Consider the following 23665-nt stretch of genomic DNA (forward strand, 5'->3'; position numbering starts at 1 on the left):
ACTATATATGCTATACTTCAACTTTTTAAAATACATGAAAATAATAATAAGAAAAAACTTCACTGTGAGTAAGTAAGCTTTTGAGGACACACTCAGGAGACCACTGTTCCCACAGGAAAATTTTCCTCAATTTCAGGCAAATATTTTTCACTGCAGTTCTTTGGTAAATTCAGTCTACCTTTCCTGTCCCTCCCCAACTCTTGAGAAAAGACATCTGCAAATATACTCAAGCACTACAAGCCGATCGAGTATTGCTTCTTTTACTGCTGCTGCTAAGTCGCTTCAGTTGTGTCCGACTGTGTGTGACCCCAGAGACGGCAGCCCATCAGGCTCCTCCATCCCTGAGATTCTCCAGGCAAGAACACTGGAGTGGGTTGCCATTTCCTTCTCCAATGCATGGATGCATGCTAAGTCGCTTCAGTCGTGTCCAACTCTGTGCGACCCCATGGACAGCAGCCCACCAGGCTCCTCTGTCCATAAGATTCTCTAGGCAAGAATACTGGAGTAGGTTGCCATTTCCTTCTCGGCCTCTGATTAAAATCTGAAAAAACACCGATATTCAAAGTGAACTACCTCTTGATTTCTACGTATTTTATTGCCACTTGTCTGTTTTTAGATTCTTCACAATAAGACCAGAAGCAAAAGCACAAATGCTTCCAGTTGCATTTCTGGAAAATTTCAATGGATGTCTGAGATGCTAACAAATCTCTCTCCCCTCTTAAAACTCACCCAGACACTAAACAGACCCGACCACAGCAGGCGAAGTGCTGTCCCTGAAGTTAGGCAGAAAAAATCCCGTGTGCCTGAGGCATCCATTAAATGTGGCTGCCAGAGAGTGACTTCATGTCAGTCAGTAACAGCGAAAGAGGTCTTGCAACAGTCACCAGGAGGCTGTCTCCAGTGCACTGGTGAAGAACAAATCAGAAAGGGATCCTAGTGACAGGCCTGCCTTCCCTTCTGCGCCCATGCTACAGGAAATGTGGTTCCTGGGAGAGGATTCCATGGGGAAGAGAGGGCATACTGGAGGCTCCCAGGATGCAGTTTTCACTGGGAAGGGTGAAGGGGAAAAGGAAGAAGAAGGAAAAAGAACTCTCAAGAAGCTCTGTGAGATGGTTGCAGCTGCTGACTTGGGGCTGCAGAGTGAGGAAGAGAATTCAGTACCCACTGAGCTTGCACATTATTTAAGCTGCAACTGAATAATAGATCTTTCCATCACTTCATGAGCTAAACAAGACAGCCACTCTTAAAAAACTGCTGTGCAGAGAGACTTCATTGAATCTCTTCTTCAAAGAGAAAACAAAGAGAAAGAAAACACACACAATTTGTCCGAGTATGAAAGCACTTCAAGGTGACAAGAACCAACAGAAATTTAGAATGTTCTCTAGGCTTTACACTGAATACTGAGAATCTTAAGCATAGTAAGAGACTTCAGAGATGATCAAGTATAGTTATCCCCATAAAGTAACTGAGAATTATTAATAGAATTACATGCCTTAGCTAAAGTCACCCAGCTAATTCTTAGTACAGCTTATACACCAACGAAGAAACAATCTGTGTATTAATAAAAATTCTACATTATTTTTTTCTTATGGACAAACTATCATCCACTCACGCTATCAATGTCAGGAATCTAGGAATCCACTTTTCTAAGTTCTCAAAGAGTCTTTCATTCTTACTACTTCATGCAATGAGACTTCCCCAAATCAAGTCAGTAAAATGCGGTCGATACTTTAGGGAATGTGCCTGGTGACCCGTCAGTGTCTGGGGTGACCAAGGTGACGCAGACCAGGGAGGGGCTCACAGCTGACAGGAAATGACTGGCATACGGCAGACGTGATAAGGGCTCAAATAAACACTGGCATGTGCACACTGCCCAATCACAGGCCAGGAGGTTAACTGATTCAGTCTGAGGGAAGAAGGATAAGGGAGCAACTAAAAATGAGCTCACCAGGAAGTTTCTTCTGAACTATTCTTTTCGAAAGCAGAAATGGCTAGCTTGGCTAATACTGATTTCTTCAAAGAACTTCATTCTGCTTTGCTAGACATATTTGGAGAGAGTCGTCCGAGGATGGAGAATGGGCTGGTAGCCTCTGATAGGTACATCACCCCTCCTCCCCATTGCTGAGCCCAGCACAAGCAACCTCTCAGATGCCTGCTGCGAAAGAAGGCAGAGAAGAAACCCCACCTAGGATTCAGAAACCTAGGATTCAGAACACTTCCTTTATAAGAAATGTCTCTAAGTGAATGGAAACAAACAGCCATATATGGAACATTATTTTATCAGAAGAACAACAAAGGTTCCTGAAGCTACAAGTCCTAGAAGAGAAGTTCACGAAATCCTATTGATGACTAGAATGCATTATTTCCCCAGTTCACCTTCAACTAAGTGACAAAACCTAGAGTATCTGCAGTATTCTCTCATCTCTAACAAAGCTTTTTCTAACATATACAATGGCAAAGATACAACTGGATTCTGGGACTCTCCTGGTGGTCCACTGGTTAGGGCACTGCACTTTCACTGCAGGGACCCAGGTTCGATCCCTGGTAGGGGAACTAAGATCCTGTATGCCTTGTGGCCAACAAAACAAAACATACAACTGGATTCTAATCATTACCTATTAATTACAGCCCAATAACTGTTAGTGAAAGTCGCTCAGTCGTGTCCAACTCTTTAATGACCAGCAAGACTATCCCAATAATTTTCTTCCACAGTGTATTACATATGTTCCTTCTAAATGCCTCTGACTTCTCACTAACTATAAAAACATAACTATATATTTAGTACTGTGTTTATATAGGGTGTCAGATGAAGCATACTACAATTAAAGTTTCCAAAGACGACATCATTTTTCTCTTGTGAACATAATGTATATATTTCATATGGCTGAGTAAAGTCTATGACACAAATAATAATTACTGTATTGATTAACTCTGAAATCCATGTTTACATATGCATATGGGTAAAATTCAGTAAACATTTGTACTCAAGGATGTGACATGAGGTTTTTGCCATAATTAATAGTATAATTTGAAATCCTGGGGTCAGAAGAGCTTCCTGTAATACCCAACAAATATTTTATTTTCAAAAGATCTATCAATAGTCTTTTACCACTACTATCAATACCCCCAAACTCTCCCCCACCCTCCCCCCGCCCCACACACAAAATGATCGGGGAACAGAAATGTAAGTAGAAACTATAATCTATAATCTAATCAGGCAAAATATTTAGCCTGAAAGCTAAAACAAACACTCATTATCATCAAAATTCATACTGCTATGGTTTGCAACACACCATGATGTGTAAGTGACAGAGAAGCTGCATTGTTTTTAAGATTAAAGACCTGATTTAACTTTAACCATCTGGCAGAGGCACTAAACAAATATCTGGACTGACTTTAAATGACTGAAGAACAAGTTACTAATTGAAGCCCTAGGTTTTCTCATGAAAACTGTGCACACCCACAGAATGAGGGATTCTGCTGACTGAAACAAAGTGTTTTCTGCCGTGGTTTTATTCACCGACCACGAAGAACCTCAATTGCTCTTTTCTCCAGGTCATAGCAGCGTGCTTTTTCCCTATCTCAAGACTTGCAATTCCTATGACAATCCTTGTTAAAGTATAATTTACAGACCATAGGCTTCCCTGGTGGCTCAGATGGTAAAGCGTCTGCCTGCAGTGCAGGAGACCCGGGTTTGATCCCTGGGTTGGGAAGATCCCCTGGAGAAGGAAATGGCAGCCCACTCCAGTACTCTTGCCTGGAAAATTCCATGGACTGAGAGGCTCCTCAAGCCTGGTAGGCTACAGTCCATGGGGTTGCAAAGAGTCGGACACGACTGAGCAACTTCACTTTTATGAGCTTCATTTTTAATGAGTTAGATGCATTGCATGGGAGGCTGCTTGGGTCTCTCTACTCTTAAGCACTTATGAATGGTGACTAAGATGCATTTGGTAACAGAGGTATGTCCTCCAGGAGTGCCAAAGCTCTTCCCCTCTTTTCACGCTGCTGCTGCAGCTGCTAAGTCGTTTCAGTCGTGTCTGACTCTGTGTGACCTCAGAGATGGCAGCCCACCACGCTCCCCCATCCCTGGGATTCTCCAGGCAAGAACACTGGAGTACACCATCTTACTGCAAACGTCACACCAACAGACCTTAAAATTGCAGAATGGCTCATGGGAAGCAGAGAAAGGAATGAGACTTACGGAAGATGTTAAATAGCTTCACAAATACACTGTCTGGGTAGACAATGGCACGATACACACATTAAGACATAAAGCCCATTAAGTTCAACTTTCCTGTCTTTTCTGGGCCATGCTGTGGTGACTTCCTGAAGGTGTGGTTGAGGTATACCTAGCTCTCCATACCTAAATGTCACACTCACAATTTAAGAGTATTTTCCAAATCTCAGATTTCAAGGGCTCTCTTCACAATTTTTTATCTTATTCTCACTCCACTCATCCTAATGAGTTTACAGACTGGCTTTACGTTTTTTATTTATATAAGAGGAATGCACGGTAACTGAAGAATGGGCAATGTCCCTCCCTATACAGTCTGTCTGTACAACACACTTGGGGGAAAAACACTGTTCAGGAGATAGCAAAAAAGACAAGAGAAATGCATAACAAACTTAATAGATGGTTTTCCAATGACAGTCCTGCATCTCCCTTTTGAGCACACAGGTTATTGAGGCTGATACAGCTTTGGATGAAAGAGACTCTAGTTCCCTTAAAAAGCCAGTATGAAACAGTCACCATTAGGGGAAGACCCATGCAGGCCTGCCTGGGCTCTAGCAGTCAGAGACCAAGTTCTAGGAAGGGCATTTCCTAACAAAGCTGCAAAAGTGGATGCTGGTACTTTCCACCTCAGAACTCTCTTCCTCATACAGTGACATGGGCATAGTACAGATTTATTTGGCTCCTTTCCTAGGTAGCCTTCAAACCTGGAACTAGCTATTGCCAATAGCAGATAGTGGGACTGAGTGCCTGATAAGTTTTTTCCATTGCTGTTATATGACTTTTGCAAAATTTTTAATGGAGATACCAACTCAGATCCTCATAAATTTGCTAGCTAAAGGGGCTTCTACTCATAAAGATAATCATAAAAGTTCCTGTGGGGATAAAGTAGGTTCTAAATTGCTTTAGGGAACATTTCTTTCTGAACTTTAAAAAAAGCCCGTACAGGACTTCCCTGGTGGTCCAGTGGTTAAGAATCCACCTGTCATTGCAGGGGACAGGGGTTAGATCCCTGGTCTGGGAAGATCCCACATACTGTGGAGCAACTAAACCAAACCCTACGAGCCCCAACTACTGAGCCCACATGCTGCAGCTACTGAAGCCTGCGCACCGACAGCCTGTGCTTCTCAGTAAGAGAAGCCACCACAATGAGAGACGCCTGCACCACAATGAGAGCATTGCCCCCACTCACTGCAACTAGAGAAAGCCCATGCTCAGCAATGAAGATCCAGTGCAGCCAAAAAATAAAAAATTTATATATATTTTTTAAAAGGGCCATGTAAAACAAGTTTTTAACCTATACAACAGGTGTTGAATCTGACCCCTGAGTCTATGTTTCTGACCCTGACCCTTGGATTTAGGATGAAGAAATGAACTCAGTAAAACATCTTAGACAATCATTCTACCATGTCCACTTAATTTTCAATGAAAATTCTTCTCAACCCCAAGGCTGGCTGGTCCAAGGCCATTCCAGCCCAGCACTTGTTGCCCTGTGATTACCACCTCAAGTCTGATCAACAAGGCATTTTATAGGGTATCAGCCCTCAATCTAGATAAGCTAATCTACAGCCACAGCTCCTCAATGGGATTTGTTTTAGGGATTAGGCAAGGAATTCCCTGATGGCTCATATTTTTGGTAGAGGCATGTGGAGAGTTTCAGCGTGATTACTAACCCTTCCTAACTCTTCACCCCACCCGCCCTTCCCACACGTCAAGCTACTCTTGCACCAAATTTGATGACATATGACAGCATACAAGACTCAAGTGGCCCCGCCTAGTTTCAAGGACTTATCTGTCTCCTAAGAAGAACTTCTTCAGAAAAGAAAAACTTGCTAAAGTCACTAGGGATTTTAGCATCTCTCTCAAATTCCCAGGCACATCTCCCACGAAAGAGAAATGTCTGCCTGTGACCTTTTGTCAATATACAAAGAATTAGACTAAAAGTCTAACAAACGGAGGCAGAAATCCTTGCAAATGGAACTCCCCAGCAAGTGATGCTAAAAAATTTAGGATCTTAAGCATATGAGTGCCCCCCAAATAGTAATATTCCCTATGTAGGGGGTGTGGGGTAGAGTGTTTACTAGGAAACTGGCTCACTCCTTTGCAGGAAAAGTCAAGTCATTAATGCATTAAGTATTTCTGTGGCTTTTTCTTAAAGTTCTCTTACTGGCATTCAAGGTCTTTCAAGAGTGTGAGCATCTCTTGTTCTTTCTCCCAGCAACTGCCTTGATACCTACCTGGCATCTCCTATTTGTGCTTCTAGGTCCCACTTGCCTCCGTAATCCAGGATCCTGCACTTAAGAGTTTTCAGCACCTGTTTTGGTTCATATTACAGTCAGCCCTCCATATCCTGAGGATTCACCAATCACAGATCAAAAATGTATGGGGGCAGGGGAGAAACCCCAGAAAGTTCCAGAAAGCAAAATTTGAATTTGACACACCAAGAACTATTTACACATCATTTACATAATATTTACATTGTATATAGTATTGTAAGTAGCCTGTGCTTGCATGCTCAGTCACTTCAGTCTTGTGGGACTATTTGCAGCCCTATGGACCCTTTGCAACCCTATGGAACATAGCTGCTAGGCTCCTCTGTCCATGGGGTTCTTCAGGCAAAAATACTGGAGGGGGTTGCCATGCCCCTCCTCTAGGGAATCTTAACCTAGAGATGATTTAAAGTGTACAGAAGGATGCCTTGAGGTTACAGGAAAATACTATGTATGCCATTTTATATTAAGGACTTTGAGCATCTTTGGATTTTGGTATCCTACGGAGGTCCCAGAACCATTCTCCCCCTTCCCATGATACCCAGGAATGACTGTACAAGCTACTGTTTATTTAGCACCCACTAGCCAGGCACCCCGGCACATTTCATTCAGTCCTCACTCAACCCTGTGAGGTGTGTTATTAGCCCCATCTTCTAGACTGACTTACGCTGTGAGGAATCTGTTCAAATGGCAAACTTTCCTCCCCAAAAGAATCCGTGAAGGGAGTGTGCACAGGACAATCCCACACTTTGTTGCATTTCTGTACTGCAGAGTGTACATCTGTATTTCACACTCCCTCCTTCAGCCACAGGTATCCCAGCAGAGAGAGTCTACACAATCTAAAAATACACCTAAAATTTTCAGCTCGCATAGCAGACTCTTAAAAGACAGAAATTGAGTCTTGCTTATCTCATGCACTCACCTCTTCACAATGGACCGGCACAAGTAGGTGCTCATTACGTTATTAGCTGCATGGTCCTGAAAAAGCTGCAGCAGCGAATCGGGGCAGGGAAAATCTCTGACAGCAGCTCAGAAAAAGTGCTAGAAAAACCTCAAAAGACACCACCACCACCTTAGTAAGGCACCCTCCCCTTCTTTCACCTCCCCAAAGAGGGAAAACGACAGCATCCTGTTCATCTCTCTAATTGGAATACATCAGAGTCTTAAAGATTGGCATTCTTCCCCAACAAGACAGGGTGACAGAGGCATCCTCACACTGAAGTGAAGCCAGTCATGAAAATTTATCAAATAACCAAATTTCATTCTCTAAGGCAGGATATCACATGGCACTCTGCTACAAATGCAATCATGACCACTAACTCCTCACTTAAAAAGAAAACAGTCTGATTCCAAGGTCTGTGTGCAGACTGTCTCACCCAGGAATAATCCAGACACAAGTGGACCTGTTCTCCCAGAGTGTCAGCACAGCTGGCCCAGACCACCTAAAGATCTGAGGACAGGGCCTCCTGCCTTCTCTGCTGGGATTCCAACTGAGGAAAGGAGGGCAGTTTCTATGACGGGATGAGGGCAGTTTCCATGAGGGCAGTTTCCACTGGGAACTGCAGGGAAACCACAACCATTATTCAGGCTAGACAGCTGCCAAGGCAGCAGCGCTGCCTAAGAACTGAAGCTAAAACAGAGGTGGGAGGCTGTATTCCTTTCCATTACTAAGCCCTGGAGTATTCACTCCCAAGTTCATCCACATTTCAAGAATGTTAAAACCCTGTAGTCAAAACCCTGATTATTTATAATTTAAAATAAACTACTGTGTAAAGCAGAGACTTCACAAATGAAGACAGAAAAGGAACTGGTGACAGGTAAGATAATACCAGAGGACAAAGCATCCATCACTCTCTTCTCTTGGCGTCCTCCCAAACCCCAGCTCCATTTCCTACAGCGAACAACTTTTACTTCTTCTGCAGATGTAACCGATTAAAAGGGAAAATGAGGATCCTGGTCCAAAGAGTTGTCAGTGTGTCTCACGCACACACGCCTGTAATTTTGCATCAACCAACAGAGAAGGAAAACGCAGGCGCAGGGCAGGCGGCACAGCAGGCGCAGCGAGACGCCCCCGAAGTAGCAGGGATCCAAGACAGAGTTCAAGACAGTTTCTCCCTACTCGCGACTTAACCTGAAATCCAAGTGACTCTGGAGAACAGAGAGAAGGATCCAGGCGCCTCGGAGGCCACGAGCCACCACCCCCGTCCGGTGAAACCTACCCGCTGCCCTCAACCCCACCTCCGCATGGGAGAGTCCCAGTCACCCATGGCGCCTCCGGGAATCCCACCACGCGCTCCCAGGCTCTCTCCTCGCGACCCTTCTCCCAACCAAGCGGAACGCAAGAGGGAACTTACAGGGAGCCAACCTGACATTTCCCGCCGAGGTGGAAACCCGCGATCTCCTCGCACCGGCATCTTCGGGCGCGGGTCCCGCGTGGGCGCGCCTGTCCTGGGCCCCGCTCTTCCTCCTTGTCCAGGCTGCAGGTCAGTCCCCCGCCCCGCAGCCGGGTTTTAGCCCGGTGCAAGTCCGCGGGGCCCCACCCCTTTGTCCCTCCCTCCAAGGCGGCGGCGGCGGCAACGGCCCGCCCCCTACCCAACGCCGCGCCTCTGCGCCCGCCGCCTGGCCGCGAAAACTCTCAAATGGGCCGCTACCAACCCTGCACGGCCGGGGGGAGGGCTTGCCGGCGCCGTGCCCCCGGAGACCCCGCGGAGCGCGGTGAGGGACTCTCGGCCGAGGACGGAAGAGGGGGGCGGCAGCAGGGAAATCCCGAGGCCAGAGCGTCCCGCGGCCCCCACGCCCAACCCCCCTCCGGCGGACCCGATGGTTCGCTCCGCGGCGCGCACTGGGGGCAGCAGGTCCGGCTCCCGGCGCGCGCCGGGGAAGCGCTGCAAGTTTGCGTGAAGCAGTGCGTTCGGGGTGGTCTCATTGCCCGCGGGGAAAGAATCTGCCTGCAGTGCGGAAGACAGAGGTTCGAATCCCTGGGTCGGGAAGATTCCCCTGGAGAAGGGAATGGCAACCCACCCCAGTATTCCTGCCTGGAGAACCCCGTGGACAAAGGAGCCTGGAGGGTCCATGGGGTCGCAAAGAGCTAGACGCTACAGAGCGACTGACACTTTCACTTTCTTTCTGCCCCCAAGGTCGCGTGCGCATCTTGTAGGAACACTTTTTGGAGAGGTTTGCAGAGGCTTCTTCCCAATTCTCTTCCAAAAGAAAGAACCGGGGAAGCTCCAAAGTTTCTTTTTGTCCTGCGCCTAGAGACCAGACCGGCCAGCCAACACACACACATATACACCCAGGACGGTACCCCACGTTTCTCGGCTCAACAATTGATACCCTGAATTCGGAGAGTATGAGAGGTTCGTGTTAAATAATAAAACAAGACTTTTGGGAAAATATACTCCAAGTTATCTCTTTGGCACATTCCCAACAACTCCAGCTTTTTTTTTTTTTTAAAGTGAAAGTCACCCAGTCGTGTCCGATTCTTTGCGACCCCATGGACTATAGAAGTCCTTGGAATTCTCCAGGCCAGAGTACTGGAGTGGGTAGCCTTTCCCTTCTCCAGGGGATCTTTCCAACCCAGGGATCGAACCCAGGTCTCCCGCATTGCAGGGGATTCTTTACCAGCTGAACCACAAGGTAAGGGAAGCCCCAAAGTAGGTCACAAATGCTTATCAGGGAGAATTCATCAAATTCAACTCAGTACATTTATTCATTGTAGAATCCTCTGTTGTGTGTTAGTCACTCAGTCGTGTCCAACTGTTTGCGACCCCATGGACTGTAGCCCAACAGGTTTCTCTGTCAACTGGATTTTTCAGGCAAGAATATTGGGGATCTTCCCCACCAAGGGATGGAACCCAGGTCTCCTGCATTGCAGGTGGATTCTTTACTGTCTGAGCCATCAGAGAAGTCTCAGTTCAGTTCAGTCGCTCAGTCATGTCTGACTCTTTGTGAGAAGTCTATGTATATATAATTGTGCACAATAAATGTTTCCTTATTTTAAAGGCATGTAAGTTATTTGGAGAATCAAAACAGGTACCCTGAATAAAAATATACCTTTGGGTTTGAAATCTTAAGGAAACCACATTGTGAGAGAGAAACGTTCAGTCCATCCTGCTCTTCGGTTGACTAGTTCATAGTTCACCTAGGCCCACTAGAAGGTAGATGGAGGAGGGCATGGCAATCCACTCCAGTATTCTTGCCTGGAGAATCCCCACGGACAGAGGTGTATGGTGGGCTACAGCCATGGGGTTGCAAAGAGTTGAACATGAGTAAGCGACTGCACAGCACCTCAGAAGGTAGAAGGGTTGATGGATCCACTGAGGAGATGCAGAGGCCAGGCTCTCTCCCTGAAAAGTTGCTTCGTTTCCTGCCTAATGAAAACAAGTTTGGCAACTTATGTGGAAAAACAAGTTGAGCAGATGCCTCTGAAAGTGTTAGCTTCTGGCTTCCTTTGCAATGGCAAAGTGCCTGCCTCTGAATAAAAAGCACTGTGAGTAACATTTCCCAGTTTTAAGTCTCCAGAATTAGATACTTTGGTTGTATTCCTGAGGTAAGGTGTTACTCTCCTGATGAGAGCACCATTAAAAAAAAAAAAATGTTTCCCAAATTAGGCAGTGCTGACTAATAATAACAATGACACCATATGTGAACTGGTCACACCTTAGTGATGTGAGCTTTTACCACTAGCATTTAAAAAGAAAGGAACCCAGAATGTAGCAATTATATCTGCTGAATGATTTTCCTTTTTCTCTCTAGAGTTGCATTGTCCAATATGATAACCACTTGTCACATGTGAGTATCGGATACATTTAAATTTAAATTAAAACTAAAAGAAACTAAAAGTCCAGTTTCTTAGTTATGTTAGTCATATCTCCAGTGCTCAGTCAGTAGCCACACATTTGTGGTTTCCATATTGAATAGTGTAGATATAGGATGTCCATTGCTGCATAAAGTTCTATTGCATTGTGGCTATTTATTAGTCGCTAAGGCATGTCCAACTGTTTTCATCTCCATGGATTGTAGCCTGCCAGGCTCCTCTGTCCCTGGGATTTCCCAGGCAAGAATACTGGAGTGGGTGGCAATTTCCCTCTCCATGGGATCTTCCGGATCCAGGGATCAAACCCAAGTCTCCTGATTGGGTAGGTAGATTATTTATCACTGAGCCACCAGGGAAGCCCTTCTAATACATTACAGTACTCCAAATGATGACATACTTTTATAGTAGAAATACCAACATTCTGACACAATACATAGTTCTGACTCACGTTGAAAAAAGTCTTTCAATTGATACAGTACCATTGCTGGTGGCAGTATAAATCTATACAACTCTTTGGAAAAGCAAGTTATACTAGTATATATTTCTCACAAGTGGGCTTGCACATGTGAACCCCATTCCTAGAATTTTGTTTCTCCAAAGAACTTCTATCCAACAAATAATTACTAAACACTTTCTATAAAGTCAGAACCCCCTGATACAAGACTTAGTTAGGCTGTAGCCTCAGAGTTCAGCCTACTACAGTAGACAATTAGTAAATTATAAGAAACCATTTAAGTACCAAGATTCCTGGCAGCTCAGAGTAGTCTAGGGTCTTTCTGGAGGGGTTCCTCACCCAGACAGGGGTATAGGGTTTAGTGACGTCTTTCCAGAGATGAGACAGCAGCTTACACATTCTAAAGGACAGGGAGGAATGACTTCGTGAGACAAAAAGAGGAGAAAGCCTTCCAGGTGAAGACAACAAATAACAAGTGGAGAAAAGGAAGGGATCACAGACTTGCTGTTGAGGTAGCAGGAGGTACGGTTGTTCAGGCAAACAGGGTTTGTGGTCTACTGTGACACTGCAGGAGTGGAATTCAACTGGCATTTTTTGAAGATCGCTCTGTCAGCTTCTTGGAAAATGGATGAGTTGGTGGGGGTCGCAGGGAGGGGCATCAGTAAGAATGACAAGGTCAACAGCAAACAAAAAAAGGATTTTTGTGGGATTGCAGGTGAGAGATGATGTGATTATGAAGTTAGACAAAATAAGCCAGTTCAAGGGATGAAGGAAGTGGAACCAGCAGGCTGGGTGACTGCCTGATCGGATATGAGGTAAGGAAGAGGGAAGTGAGTCTAAGGTGACTCTCAGGTTTCTGGCTTAACTAAGTAGGTGACAGTGTCTTTTGCCAAAATAGGAAACAAAGGAATGGGAACAGATCTTGGGAGGGGCTTGAGGAAGGATGGTGAGTTTAGTTAGGGACTGATTGAGTTTTTGAGGGTCATGGGTCCTCCAGGTGGAGATGTTCAAGTGTCTACTATGTGCCAGGCATTAACGAGATCTTAGGTAGAGAGGTTTGCGGTAGAGGAAGAGATTTGGAAATTGCCAGTGTATCAAGAAAGCTGATGTCATGGGAGGTAATGAGACTATTCAGAGACATGACAAAAACTGAGGCAGGAAAAGAATAAGGGTATGCCAATACTTAGGGAAGATCCCAGGGAATGCCAATACTTAGGAGGCAAGCTTAAGACCCCAGGGTAGAGATAAAAGAGGAACTGCCAGAAAGGAAAAAAAAAATCCACTGCAGTAAGGTGTCCAAAAAGTCAAAAGAAGAATGAATTTCAAGAAGGGAAGAACAGCCAACACGGAACTTAGAAGAGTTCAGTTAAGAACAGAAGATGTTCACTGAGAACCACAGATCATCCTGGCCAGAGCTGTCTCAATAACAAGACAGGACTGGAGGTTAGATGACAGCAGGTGACTGGGAGGTGGGGCAGCGCTTCATTGTATGTATAACATAGGATGGAAACCATCGCTGTCCAAGGCTGGAGAACTGTTAAACTACAGCAGATCAACTTAATGGGCATAGCAAGTCATCATTCAAAATTATATAAGGAAGTCTGTGGAGCAACAAGGATAATAACAATATAATAACCAATGAGAAAGAGTACAAATAGCATCTATCCTCGGGAGTCCCCGGACAATCCAGCAGTTAGGACTTTGCACTTTCACTGTCACGGCCCAGGCTGGCTGGGGAACTAAGATCTCACAAGCACACAGTGCGGCAAAAAAACCAACCAAACAAAAACACTATCTATCCTGATGGCAATAACAAAAAATTACTAAATATATATATATACACAAGAATTGGAAAGTATATGAGAATATGATTTGATTAATGGTGAGGACTGTGTATACTTTTATTTTTTAATTGTAGTTATTGTTTATGAAATGTTTTAACACTTGTCATTATGTATTACAGTGTATAGTCTTTAAAGCAGGGTCAGAGGACCTCAAATAACTGTAAAAAACTAAACACTTTTAATCAGATTTCCTCAAGAACATTAAGATTTGGGTATAAACACACACACACACACACACACACACACACACATACATACTTACAACATGATTTTATAACGTATCATTAAATGGGAGCAAAGGAACCTGACATGAAGTTTCCAGGCTAACTAAGCAATTGAGTTGGCCTGTACACTGGGTGGTGGATTAGAATCATGAAGGCACTCCCGGGACTTCCCTGGTGGTCCAATGGTTAAACTTGGCTTTCCAATGCAGGGAAAGTTTCCAGTCCAGTTTCCCACATGCCTTGCAGGCAAAAAACCAACACAAAACATAAGCAACAGAAGCAATATTATAACAAATGCAATAAATACTTTTAAAATGGCCCACATTATAATGATACTTTCCTTCAGTAAGTGTTTCTTGAATGCCTAGCAGGTACCCTGGGGTAGGTATATAGCAGATAAAGCTATACAACAGGGGGCTTGCTCACAGCGTGATGAAGAGAAAGACATGTACACAAACGATGACAGGGCACAAGAATTGCTTGAGTATGTGCATGATTTCGGTGCTGGCAGTTAAAACTCTGCCTGAAGGAACGGTACCTTTCAGGAGAAAAGGCCTGGCATTCCTTTCCCTTCCCAAGCCAAACAACCATACCAGTAACTGTGCATATTCACTTAAAGGACTCCTCCTTCCATAAGCAGTCACCTCACATCCCTTAAAAGAACATCCAGGAGAGAGGCATTCAAAATTCTGCTCTGCCCCATGCCTTCACATTTGGTTATTTAATGGTACTCTCACTAACTTTCCAAGTTCGTTAACTCCATGTGCATGCACCTAGCAGTGGCCCTGGGAACACACAGTGAGAAGGCGGCTGTTTGGAAGCCAGGAAGGGGGCCCTCACTGATCTTGGACTTGTCAGCCTCCGGAACTGTGCGAAGTAAACGTCTGTTTAAGCACCCTGTCCGGGGTGTCCTGCTGTGGCAGCCTGGGCTAAGGCAGCCTCCGTGTCCTATATGCATGGACCCTGCTGCCTTCTCCAGGCTCAGCCCAGCCTGCACTCTCCCAAGCTCACTTCCTGGAGCTGCACCGGCCTTTCTTTGCAGTTGTTGCTCTTGAGACCCTGCCAAGCTCATTCCTGCCCCAGAGCCTTTGTTGGAGCTTCTCTGCCTGGACCACAAAGCCAGCTCCTGCTTAGATTTCTCTTTCCATCTAAAGTAGAAAGCATCCCTTGAGGTTACTACCAGGAAATGATGCCCTCAGGAGAAAGCCAAGTTTAAATTAAAGCAAGAAGGTGGAGTTCAGCTGAATGTTTCATTTACAGTGAGACAAGGGTTTCAGAGTCCAGTGCAGGGTATGAAAGGGTGGGAATGGTAGATGGTCTATTTAGGGGATGGGAAGACCAGAGAGGAACAATAGCAGGAAGGGAGAGTAGCCCTAGGAAGGGCCCCCTCTTTTAAATCATCATCATCATCATCATTATTACCACTGATAATATGTTGGCATTGCTGCTATTATCACTACAATGAAAAGATATTACAGTAAGTACAAAGAGGATGAAAATATCAGTAATCAGACTTACAGGGAAAGAAAGTTTTCAGTTCTAAATGGATGGTGGCTTCTACTTGCCTCTCCTCTCACTGCTAATGGTACAAACTCCAAACCCCAGCATACCCCACCCTGTTCTTACCCTCCATCCTGTGTAAGCACTGGGCAATGTTTCTGGCCATGATGGGTTCACCTGGCCACAAAGTTGACAGAAGAATTAGCTGTGTAACTCAGAATCAGCTGGATGGATTACAAGTCTGAAGAGGCCCTGGAACGGTGCTGGGGGTAGTTCCGGTTGGAAGGAGGTGGCTGTGGTCTGGGCTGACCTCAGGGTGCCATACTGTGGATGAGCAGGCTTCTAGGAAACTTATGGGGCTGACTTGGGTATATTCAGCCTGCTCAACAGGAATTGAGATACAGCATAATCCAAGTCCAATCCTGGAGATCACAGAAGCACTTTCTGGGATGTGGTTTCATCTGGACAGACCCTGCTACAGAGCATGTTCTGTCTGTGGAGAGCCCTCTCCTCCTGGCAAGGTGCCCTGGATCCTAAAGGCACTGTGCTCTGCGTTTTGACATCTTTAGTTATTTTTACCACTATTTATATTGCAGAGTATATAAAATCCACACTCTTCAGGGAGAAGTGCTACTTGTTAACACCCCATCAAAAAACCCAGAAACCTGGATTAAAAAGTAATTGGCTAAATGCACACTATGTGCCACAAATCTTTCAAACACTATATTAACTCATTTAATGTAAATCCTTCCATCGCCCCTGTATATTTGATATTATTGCCCTGTTTTAAGATGAGGAGACTGAGCTTCCCAGAGGAAAATAGCTTGTCCAAGGGCATCACAGAGTAGATGATGCGTAAGACTCCAAACCTATCAGACTCACAGTCCATTCTCATCCCTGCCCGCCTGTCCCGCAGTTCAGTCTGCAGCAATGAGACAACTGCACAGAGGTGGGGCAGAGGTAGGTCTTTGGTTGTCATCATTGTTGTTTTCCTTTGGGTTCTTTTGAACAGACTTAAGAGGGCTTTTGCTGACACAACAACTGAACAAATAATGCTGGGGAATCATATTTGTGAAAATCTTCCTGTGCAGTATTAAAAAGGTAAATACCACGAACGTCATTTGACTCCAGCCAATGAGCTAATAGCTAGTACGGATATGAGAGTTGGACCAGAAGGCTGAGTGCCAAAGAAATGATGCTTTTGAACTGTGGTACTGTAGATGATTCTTGAGAGTCCCTTCAACTGCAAGGAGATCAAGCCAGTCAATTCTAAAAGAAATCAACCCTGAATATTCATTGGAAGGACTGATGCTGAAGCTGAAACTTCAATACTTCGGTCACCTGATGTGACGAGCCAACTCTTTGGAAAAGACCCTGATGTTGGAAAAGATTGAGGGCAGGAGAAGGGGGCAACAGAGGATGAGATGGTTGGAGGACATTACTGACTCAAAGGACATGAGTTTGAACAAATTCTGGGAGACAGTGAAGGACAGGGAAGCCTGGCATACTGCAGTCCACGGGGTTGCAGAGAATCAGACACTACTGAGTGACTAACCAACAACAATGAGCTAGGAATTAGAATCCTGAAATCAAATATGATTCTAGCGTCTAAGAATTCTCGAAGTTCCTCTCCCCTAATAAGTTTCTTAAAAAAAATAAACCTTTAATAAGGGAAAATTTTTCCTTTTTAAGGGAAAAAAGTCCTCATCTCCCATGCAAGGGAGGGAATCTAAGGTGATAGTGGCCCAGGGGACTGTCTGTGTGATATACAAGTCCTCCGGGGAGCCCAGAGAGGCCTCTGGCAACTTGAATTGGTTAATCCTGCAGCACTAAGAATTCAGTATCCCTGACCAACACAGATTATAATTGTTGAAGTGTCTCCTTGATTGTCAAAGAATCTTCAGATCTGAAAGGGGCCTTAGAAAAAAAGCTGTTAAGTTTTCCAGGGCAGCCGAGCAAAACAGTACAGGCCTCTGAAAACAAAAGAAGCTGGTCCTGGGAAAGGCAAATCCAAGAGCCATTCTATAAAAACTTGAAAACACATAACATACATTTCTATAAAGACAGCTTCTTGATGATAAGAATCACCTGAGGTATCCCAGGTCCTTCCCTGAGATCCTGATTCAGTGGGTCTGAGAAGGGCCCTGGGGAATTTTAATTTTACACTGCAGCACTGTACCCAGCAGGTGAATCTTATCATCAGGAAAGTTTAAGAAATTCTGCTAAAGGGACATTGTTACAATTCTCTGACAAAAGATAACAAGGTTTCCAAGGCAGGTAAAACATTCATTTTGAAGGTCAGAAAATTATTCTCCTGTGGGAAAGGATCAGGGGAAGGGATAGTTACTGATTTGGGGATAGACATGTACACACTGCTATATTTAAAATGGATAACCAACAAGGACCTACTGTATAGTACATGGAACTCTGCTCAATGTTATGTAGCAGCCTGGATGGGAGGGGAGTTTGGCGGAGAATGGATACATGTATGTGTATGGCTGAGTCCCTCTACCGTTCACCTGAAGCCGTCACAACACCGTTAATTAGCTATGCCATGCGAGTTCAGCCATGCTCGACTCTTTGCGACCCCACAGACTGTAGCCTGCCAAGTTCCTCTGTCCATGGGATTTTCCAGGCAAGAATACTGGAATGGGTTGCCATTTCCTCCTCCAGGGGACCTTCCTGACCCAGGGATCCAACCCACATCTGTGGCTACTGCACTGGCAGGCACATCCTTTATCACTGAGCCACCAGGGTTATTAATACACTGTTGTTAATCAGTTATACCTCAAGACAAAACTAAAATTTTAGAAAAAAGAAAAGAATTCTCTTCTGAAAAAATGTCTTTGGCTTACAAAAGGGTCAGATGTTATAATCCTCTTGGTATGTTGATTTGCGTACATATTTGTATATACACATATCTTTGAGTTTCAGTTATTTTAAAATAAATGATACTTGTTTATTTACACAAACCATACCACAGATCACACACACACACACATAAAAGAATAGTAAAATGCAATTAAAATGTCACAATCCTGAGCAAACTACTGTTAAATAACTGGATGAGCATCCTTCCAGGTACCTCCATGCATAGGTAAGCATGTAGATATCATATATAACATTATACATCTGGGGCTATACTAGACATGCCCTTTTGCTACCTGTTTTTTTCTACATGCTGCTGCTGCTGCTAAGTCGCTTCAGTCGTGTCTGACTCTGTGCGACCCCATAGACGGCAGCCCACCAGGCTCCCCCGTCCCTGGGATTCTCCAGGCAACAACACTGGAGTGGGTTGCCATTTCCCTCTCCAATGCATGAAAGTGAAAAGTGAAAGGGAAGTCGCTCAGTTGTGTCTAACTCTAGCGACCCCATGGAGTGCAGCCTACCAGGGTCCTCCGTCCATGGGATTTTCCAGGCAAGAGTACTGAAGTGGGGTGCCATTGCCTTCTCCATTTTTCTACATAGGAATAGGCAGTTTTTTCATGACAATATAGTTCTGTATCATCAATTTTCTGTGTGTGTGTTAGTCGCTCAGTCATGTCTGACTCTTTGCAACACCATGGACTGTAGCCCACCAGTCTCCTATGTCCATGGAATTCTTCAGGCAAGAATACTGGAGTGGGAAGCTGCAAAATATCCCCATTTGTATGACTATACCATAATTTAATAAATAAATACTTCAAAGTTCTTTTAAACAATGGTATAGAGCAGAGATTCCTAGCCTCCAGGCTGTGAATGGGTATTGGAGTGGCTGGACAGCTAGCAAAGCTTCATTTGCTGCTCATCATCACTGGCATTACCACCTGACCCACCATCCCACCCGACCACCATGGTCCATGGAAAAATCTTCTTTCACAAAATTGGTCTCTGGTGCCAAAAAGTTTGGGGACCACTGGTATAGAGGACAAGGTAAAATCAGATGGATGAAATTCCTAAGATTTATTTTCCATAGATAATGAGAAAGCAAGCAGTTTGTAAGTTGTTGTTCTTTAGCTGCTAAGTCATGTCCGACTGTTTTGCAACCCCACGGAGTCTAGCCTGCCAGGTTCCTCTGTCCATGGGATTTACGAGCCAAGAACACCGGAGTGAGTTGCCATGTCCTTCTTTCTCCAGGGGATGTTCCCGACTCAGGGATCCAACCCAAGTCTCCTGCATTGAGGCAGATTCTTTACCACTGTGCCACCTGGGAAGTCCCACAGTTTGTAAGACTCAGGCACAATTTGTAAGATGTATATAGTATAGACAGTATGTTAGGAAGATATGTTAAAAAACAAAATAGAATAAATGAAGCGCTTTTGTGTTAAGTATAGATGAAAATAAAGAAACAAGAATGTCACTTATAAACAGAAGAGTTCCAATGAAGGACAAAGTAAATCTTAAAAATTAATATTTAATAAAGCCATAAGAAAAGCCCAATAAAATATTAATAAATGCACTAAATATCTAACTTACAATTTTAGATGTAATAATATTGTTTATATTATTATTAATAAACATTTCCTAAAATATTAATAACACATAATAAAGCCCAGCTCATGTTGCCTCTAGATTGACAGCTATGTCATCCCTAAAGTGATCACCCATTGGTGACACCCATTATGTACAATTCTGGCCACCTGTATACTCTGCCCCCAAAGGCAGGCAAATTACTACTGAGCTACAGCTACTGGCCAAGTATACTTGGCCTGTATCCCTGCTATGAGGAAAGCCTATGCTGGCTTCAGACACCTTCTATCTGCTAAGCCTCCTGTTCAACCTCAAATCTGGTCTCTGTGACCACACCGTCATTGGGGAAAGCTAACACCGCAAAGAGACAGGACATGTGAAGACTGCAAGCACAGGATTCCAGAGTGTGGGCCTTTCACCTTATTTATATCCTCACCTAATTATGTTAAAAGGGTTTGAATCTTTCCCCCTTGCATCTCAAAGCATGTTTTCAAGGTGAATAAATCATATGACTGGAACAACTGACTTTGTTCTCTAAGCCTTTCTGTCTCATCATCTCTGGGAGAGTTTCCTTGGCAGTATTCTTGGAGGCTAAGACTGCATCAAAGTTACTGCCCAGACTTCTAGAGTAATGGAGAGAAGCAAGCATGGTGGGGGCCATAATGGCTAAAACTACACACATAGAAGGAACATCAAATTCTCTGCTAGTCTGGGCCAGAGGGCAAGGTGCAGTCTTTCATTTAGTTTCAGGAATGTGTCGGGTTTTCAGCTTTTCTTGCCTCCAAAGTTATCATCTAAGTTTTTAAATGAATCAATCACAATTTATTTTCAAGAGATTCTGATATTTATGTTGTATACACTAAATCACCTAAGCAGTTTTAGCTATTCTTCCCAATGACATTTTATTTTTCACCTATCTTCTCTCTCCCTGATCTATTTCTAGCTCTCCTAGAACCGTCCTCCACTTGCTAAAGTATTTTGATTCTTGTTCTAAATCTTGCTGTAAGTATCCTACTGAGCTAAAGCCATCAGAAGAGACAAATTCAACTTGAACATAAGTATGAAGTCTCTTTCAAAGCGTGTTGCCAGTTATTTTAGTTACCAGACTTAAGATCTGAACTAAAAATAATTATATATGTAATTATTTTGATTTTTTGACTATCAATAATTATATCACAAATATCCATGTCAAACATGAATAATTATAATCAATCATGTATTTTTTTCAAAAATCAATAATTTTTTTAAAATATCAACAAAATTAAGATTAGGTAGGGGACTTCCTATCTAGGGTGTTTTGTCTAATCTCACTGTACAATCAGATTACCTCTAAATAAATCAAAACTTTGGCTGAACTGAAACATGCTATCACCAACCACTCAACTAATGAAAATGTGAGGTATCAAAATCAGGACTCCAGTGATGACACCCTTCCAAACCAGAAATTAATTACATCTTTTTTTTTTTTAATTTTTGGCTGTGCTGAGCCTTCGTTGCAGCACACAGGCTCTAATGTACATGGGCTCTGCTGCTCCCGCAGCATGTGGGACCTCAGTTCCTTGACCAGGGATTGAACTGGAGTCCCCTCTTTTGGAAGGCAGATTCTTAACCACTGGACCACTCAGGAAGTCCCTGCATTATTTTATTATAATAGGAATCATAAAATAAGCTGCCTCCAGTCTTCCCCACGCAGTCACAGTACCAGGGGTCCAGTACAGGTAGCACACACACAATGTAACTGTTGATTGAAAACTCAACTGCATCTTCCAGGCAGGGAAGAGTCCTTATCCATGAAAATTTCCTGAGGCAATGCTGTGCTTAGCCCTGTGCCTGTGTGTCTAGCCCAGAGGGTACCTGAAACCAGTTACTGGATCCTGAGTGGCTGGAATATGTGGAGGAGGAAGTGCTGAAGAGAGAGGCAGGTGGAGGAGAGGAAAAACGGTGGTAAGTACAGAGATTCCTTTTAAGAAATGTGGCTGTGAAAAGTAAGAGAGAGGTAGGGCTCTAGGTTTACAGGCCCCTGGTATGTGACCTACTATGTCTCTGACCCTTTGTGACCCCACCGACTGTAGCCCACCAGGCTCCTCTGTCCATGCGATCTCCCAGGCAAAAATACTAGAGTAGGTTGCCACTTCCTTCTCTAAGGGATCTTCCAACACAGGGATCTAAGCTGCATTTCCTGCATTGGCAGGCAGATTCTCTACCACTGAGCCATTTGGGAGTCCCTTTCACCAGCTCCTGCTGGTGGCGGTGGTTTAGTCGCTAAGTCTTGTCTGATTCTTGTGACCCCCGTGGACTGTAGCCCTGCCAGGCTTCTCTGTCCATGGGATTCTCCAGGCAAGAATACTGCAGTGGGTTGCCATTTCCTTCTCCATCACAAGCTCCTAGTCATGTTTTAATTCTTAGGTTTTGGGTTCTCTAAAACATTCAGGAGTATAATTAAATCTATGTTTCAGAACCTAGGTTAAATATTACTCATCTCTAATATATGCTATACTTAAAATATCTAGACATCTCAGATTTCCAGAGATAAGCAAATGGCTACCATTCCATCTTGTTGACTTCATGAGGGAAGCATGCACTTTAATTTTTGTTTGGAAAACACATTAGACTATAATTACAGCATTCAAACACTTCTTGTTTTTATTTCTCTTCCACTTCAATGGTACACAAATATACATGATGAAATTTTGCTTTAACTGCTAAAGTGACCAAAGTCTTTGTACATAAGTATTTGAGGCAATTCTCTTTCATTATAAATACTTAAAGAAGAAAATATGGAATTATTGTATGAGTACTGACAAAACTACTTGTCTAAACTCTCCACAGCTAGACAATTAAGTTGCTTGAATCCCTGAATGCTAAAACAATTCCAAGTAAAGGTACTTAAAATACAAGTGCAGAACTAACACATTGCTTACAAATATTTAGGTTGGTTTGAGAAGGAAATTAAGAATAGGACATCTATACTCTGATAACCTGCGTATTTATAGGTAGCGGTGATTTAGTCACCAAGCTGTATCTGACTCTTGCAACGCCATGGACTATAGCCCACCAGGCTCCTCTGTCCATGGAATTTCCCAAGCAAGAATACTGGCGTGGGTTCCCGTTTCTTTCTCCAGGGAATCTTCCTGACCCAGGGATCAAGCCCACATCTTCTGCATTGTAAGTGGATTCTTTACCACTGAGCCACCAGGGAAGCCCTATGTGTAGGGATTTAATGTTTTAATAGCAATGAATTTTCAATTTCATATACTCCAGTGGCCCCAACCTTTATGGCACCAGGAAGCAGTTTTGTGGAAGACCATTTTTCCACAGACTGAGCGTGGGGGTGGGGTGGGGAATGGCTTCAGGATGATTTAAGAGCATTATATTCATTGTGTGTTTTATTACTATCATTAATATATAGCAGCTTCACCTCAGATCATCAGCAGTAGATCCTGGAGGGTGGGGATCCCTGACATAATCTGGTAATTTCCCACCACTCTCCTTAAACAGGCAGGACAGGAAACTGACATATAAAAATATCTGATCCATAAACTCAAGAATTAGAAATAAACAGGCTATCAGCTTGGTATCCTGACCTCTACACCACTGCTTTTCCCAGTGAACCATGAGCAGACATAGCAGAGAAAAAAAAAGGGGGAAGGCCAGTAAACAGAATGAAGCACTGGGTGAAAGAATACAATGATGAATCCGATCTGGGGTTTCAACAAACCCCAGTTCTGCTACTTCGCAGGTTTAACGTGTGCCACTGCCACTACTCAGCTGTTCCGACCTATCAAAATGGCAAGTTACACAGCTGGACCTGACGGGCGTGTGATTTATGTAAACCCTCTGAGTTTCCATCTCTGCATCTGTAAAATGGTATAGTGAG

At 43.9% G+C, this 23665-nt stretch overlaps 1 protein-coding gene and 1 long non-coding RNA gene across 8 annotated transcripts in view; one reads left to right on the top strand and one right to left on the bottom strand.

Moving 5' to 3' along the window:
* The window catches only part of TJP2 (tight junction protein 2), a 126010-nt gene that overhangs the window by 68829 nt on the left and 33516 nt on the right, over positions 1–23665 (bottom strand). For 2 of the 6 annotated variants that reach the window (XM_069576372.1, XM_069576367.1), the window contains exon 1: positions 8856–9084. The exons of 3 other annotated variants lie outside the window; for them this stretch is intronic. In XM_069576372.1, coding sequence (XP_069432473.1) covers positions 8856–8915 — 60 coding nt within the window. In that variant the 5' untranslated portion in view covers positions 8916–9084. Of the gene's footprint in view, positions 1–8855; positions 9112–23665 lie in introns of those variants that run through there. One more of the 6 variants, XM_069576370.1, reaches the window with a different exon arrangement.
* LOC138433554 (uncharacterized) lies at positions 8464–9894 on the top strand. 2 transcript variants are annotated; one of them, XR_011254358.1, is made up of 2 exons: positions 8464–8984; positions 9639–9894. It is a non-coding gene; the product is annotated as an uncharacterized lncRNA (long non-coding RNA). The 2 variants fall into 2 exon arrangements; XR_011254357.1 differs by lacking the exon at positions 8464–8984 and adding an exon at positions 9371–9469.

This window comes from Ovis canadensis, chromosome 2 (genome assembly GCF_042477335.2).
Source record: "Ovis canadensis isolate MfBH-ARS-UI-01 breed Bighorn chromosome 2, ARS-UI_OviCan_v2, whole genome shotgun sequence".
Classification (NCBI taxonomy): Eukaryota; Metazoa; Chordata; class Mammalia; order Artiodactyla; family Bovidae; genus Ovis; species Ovis canadensis.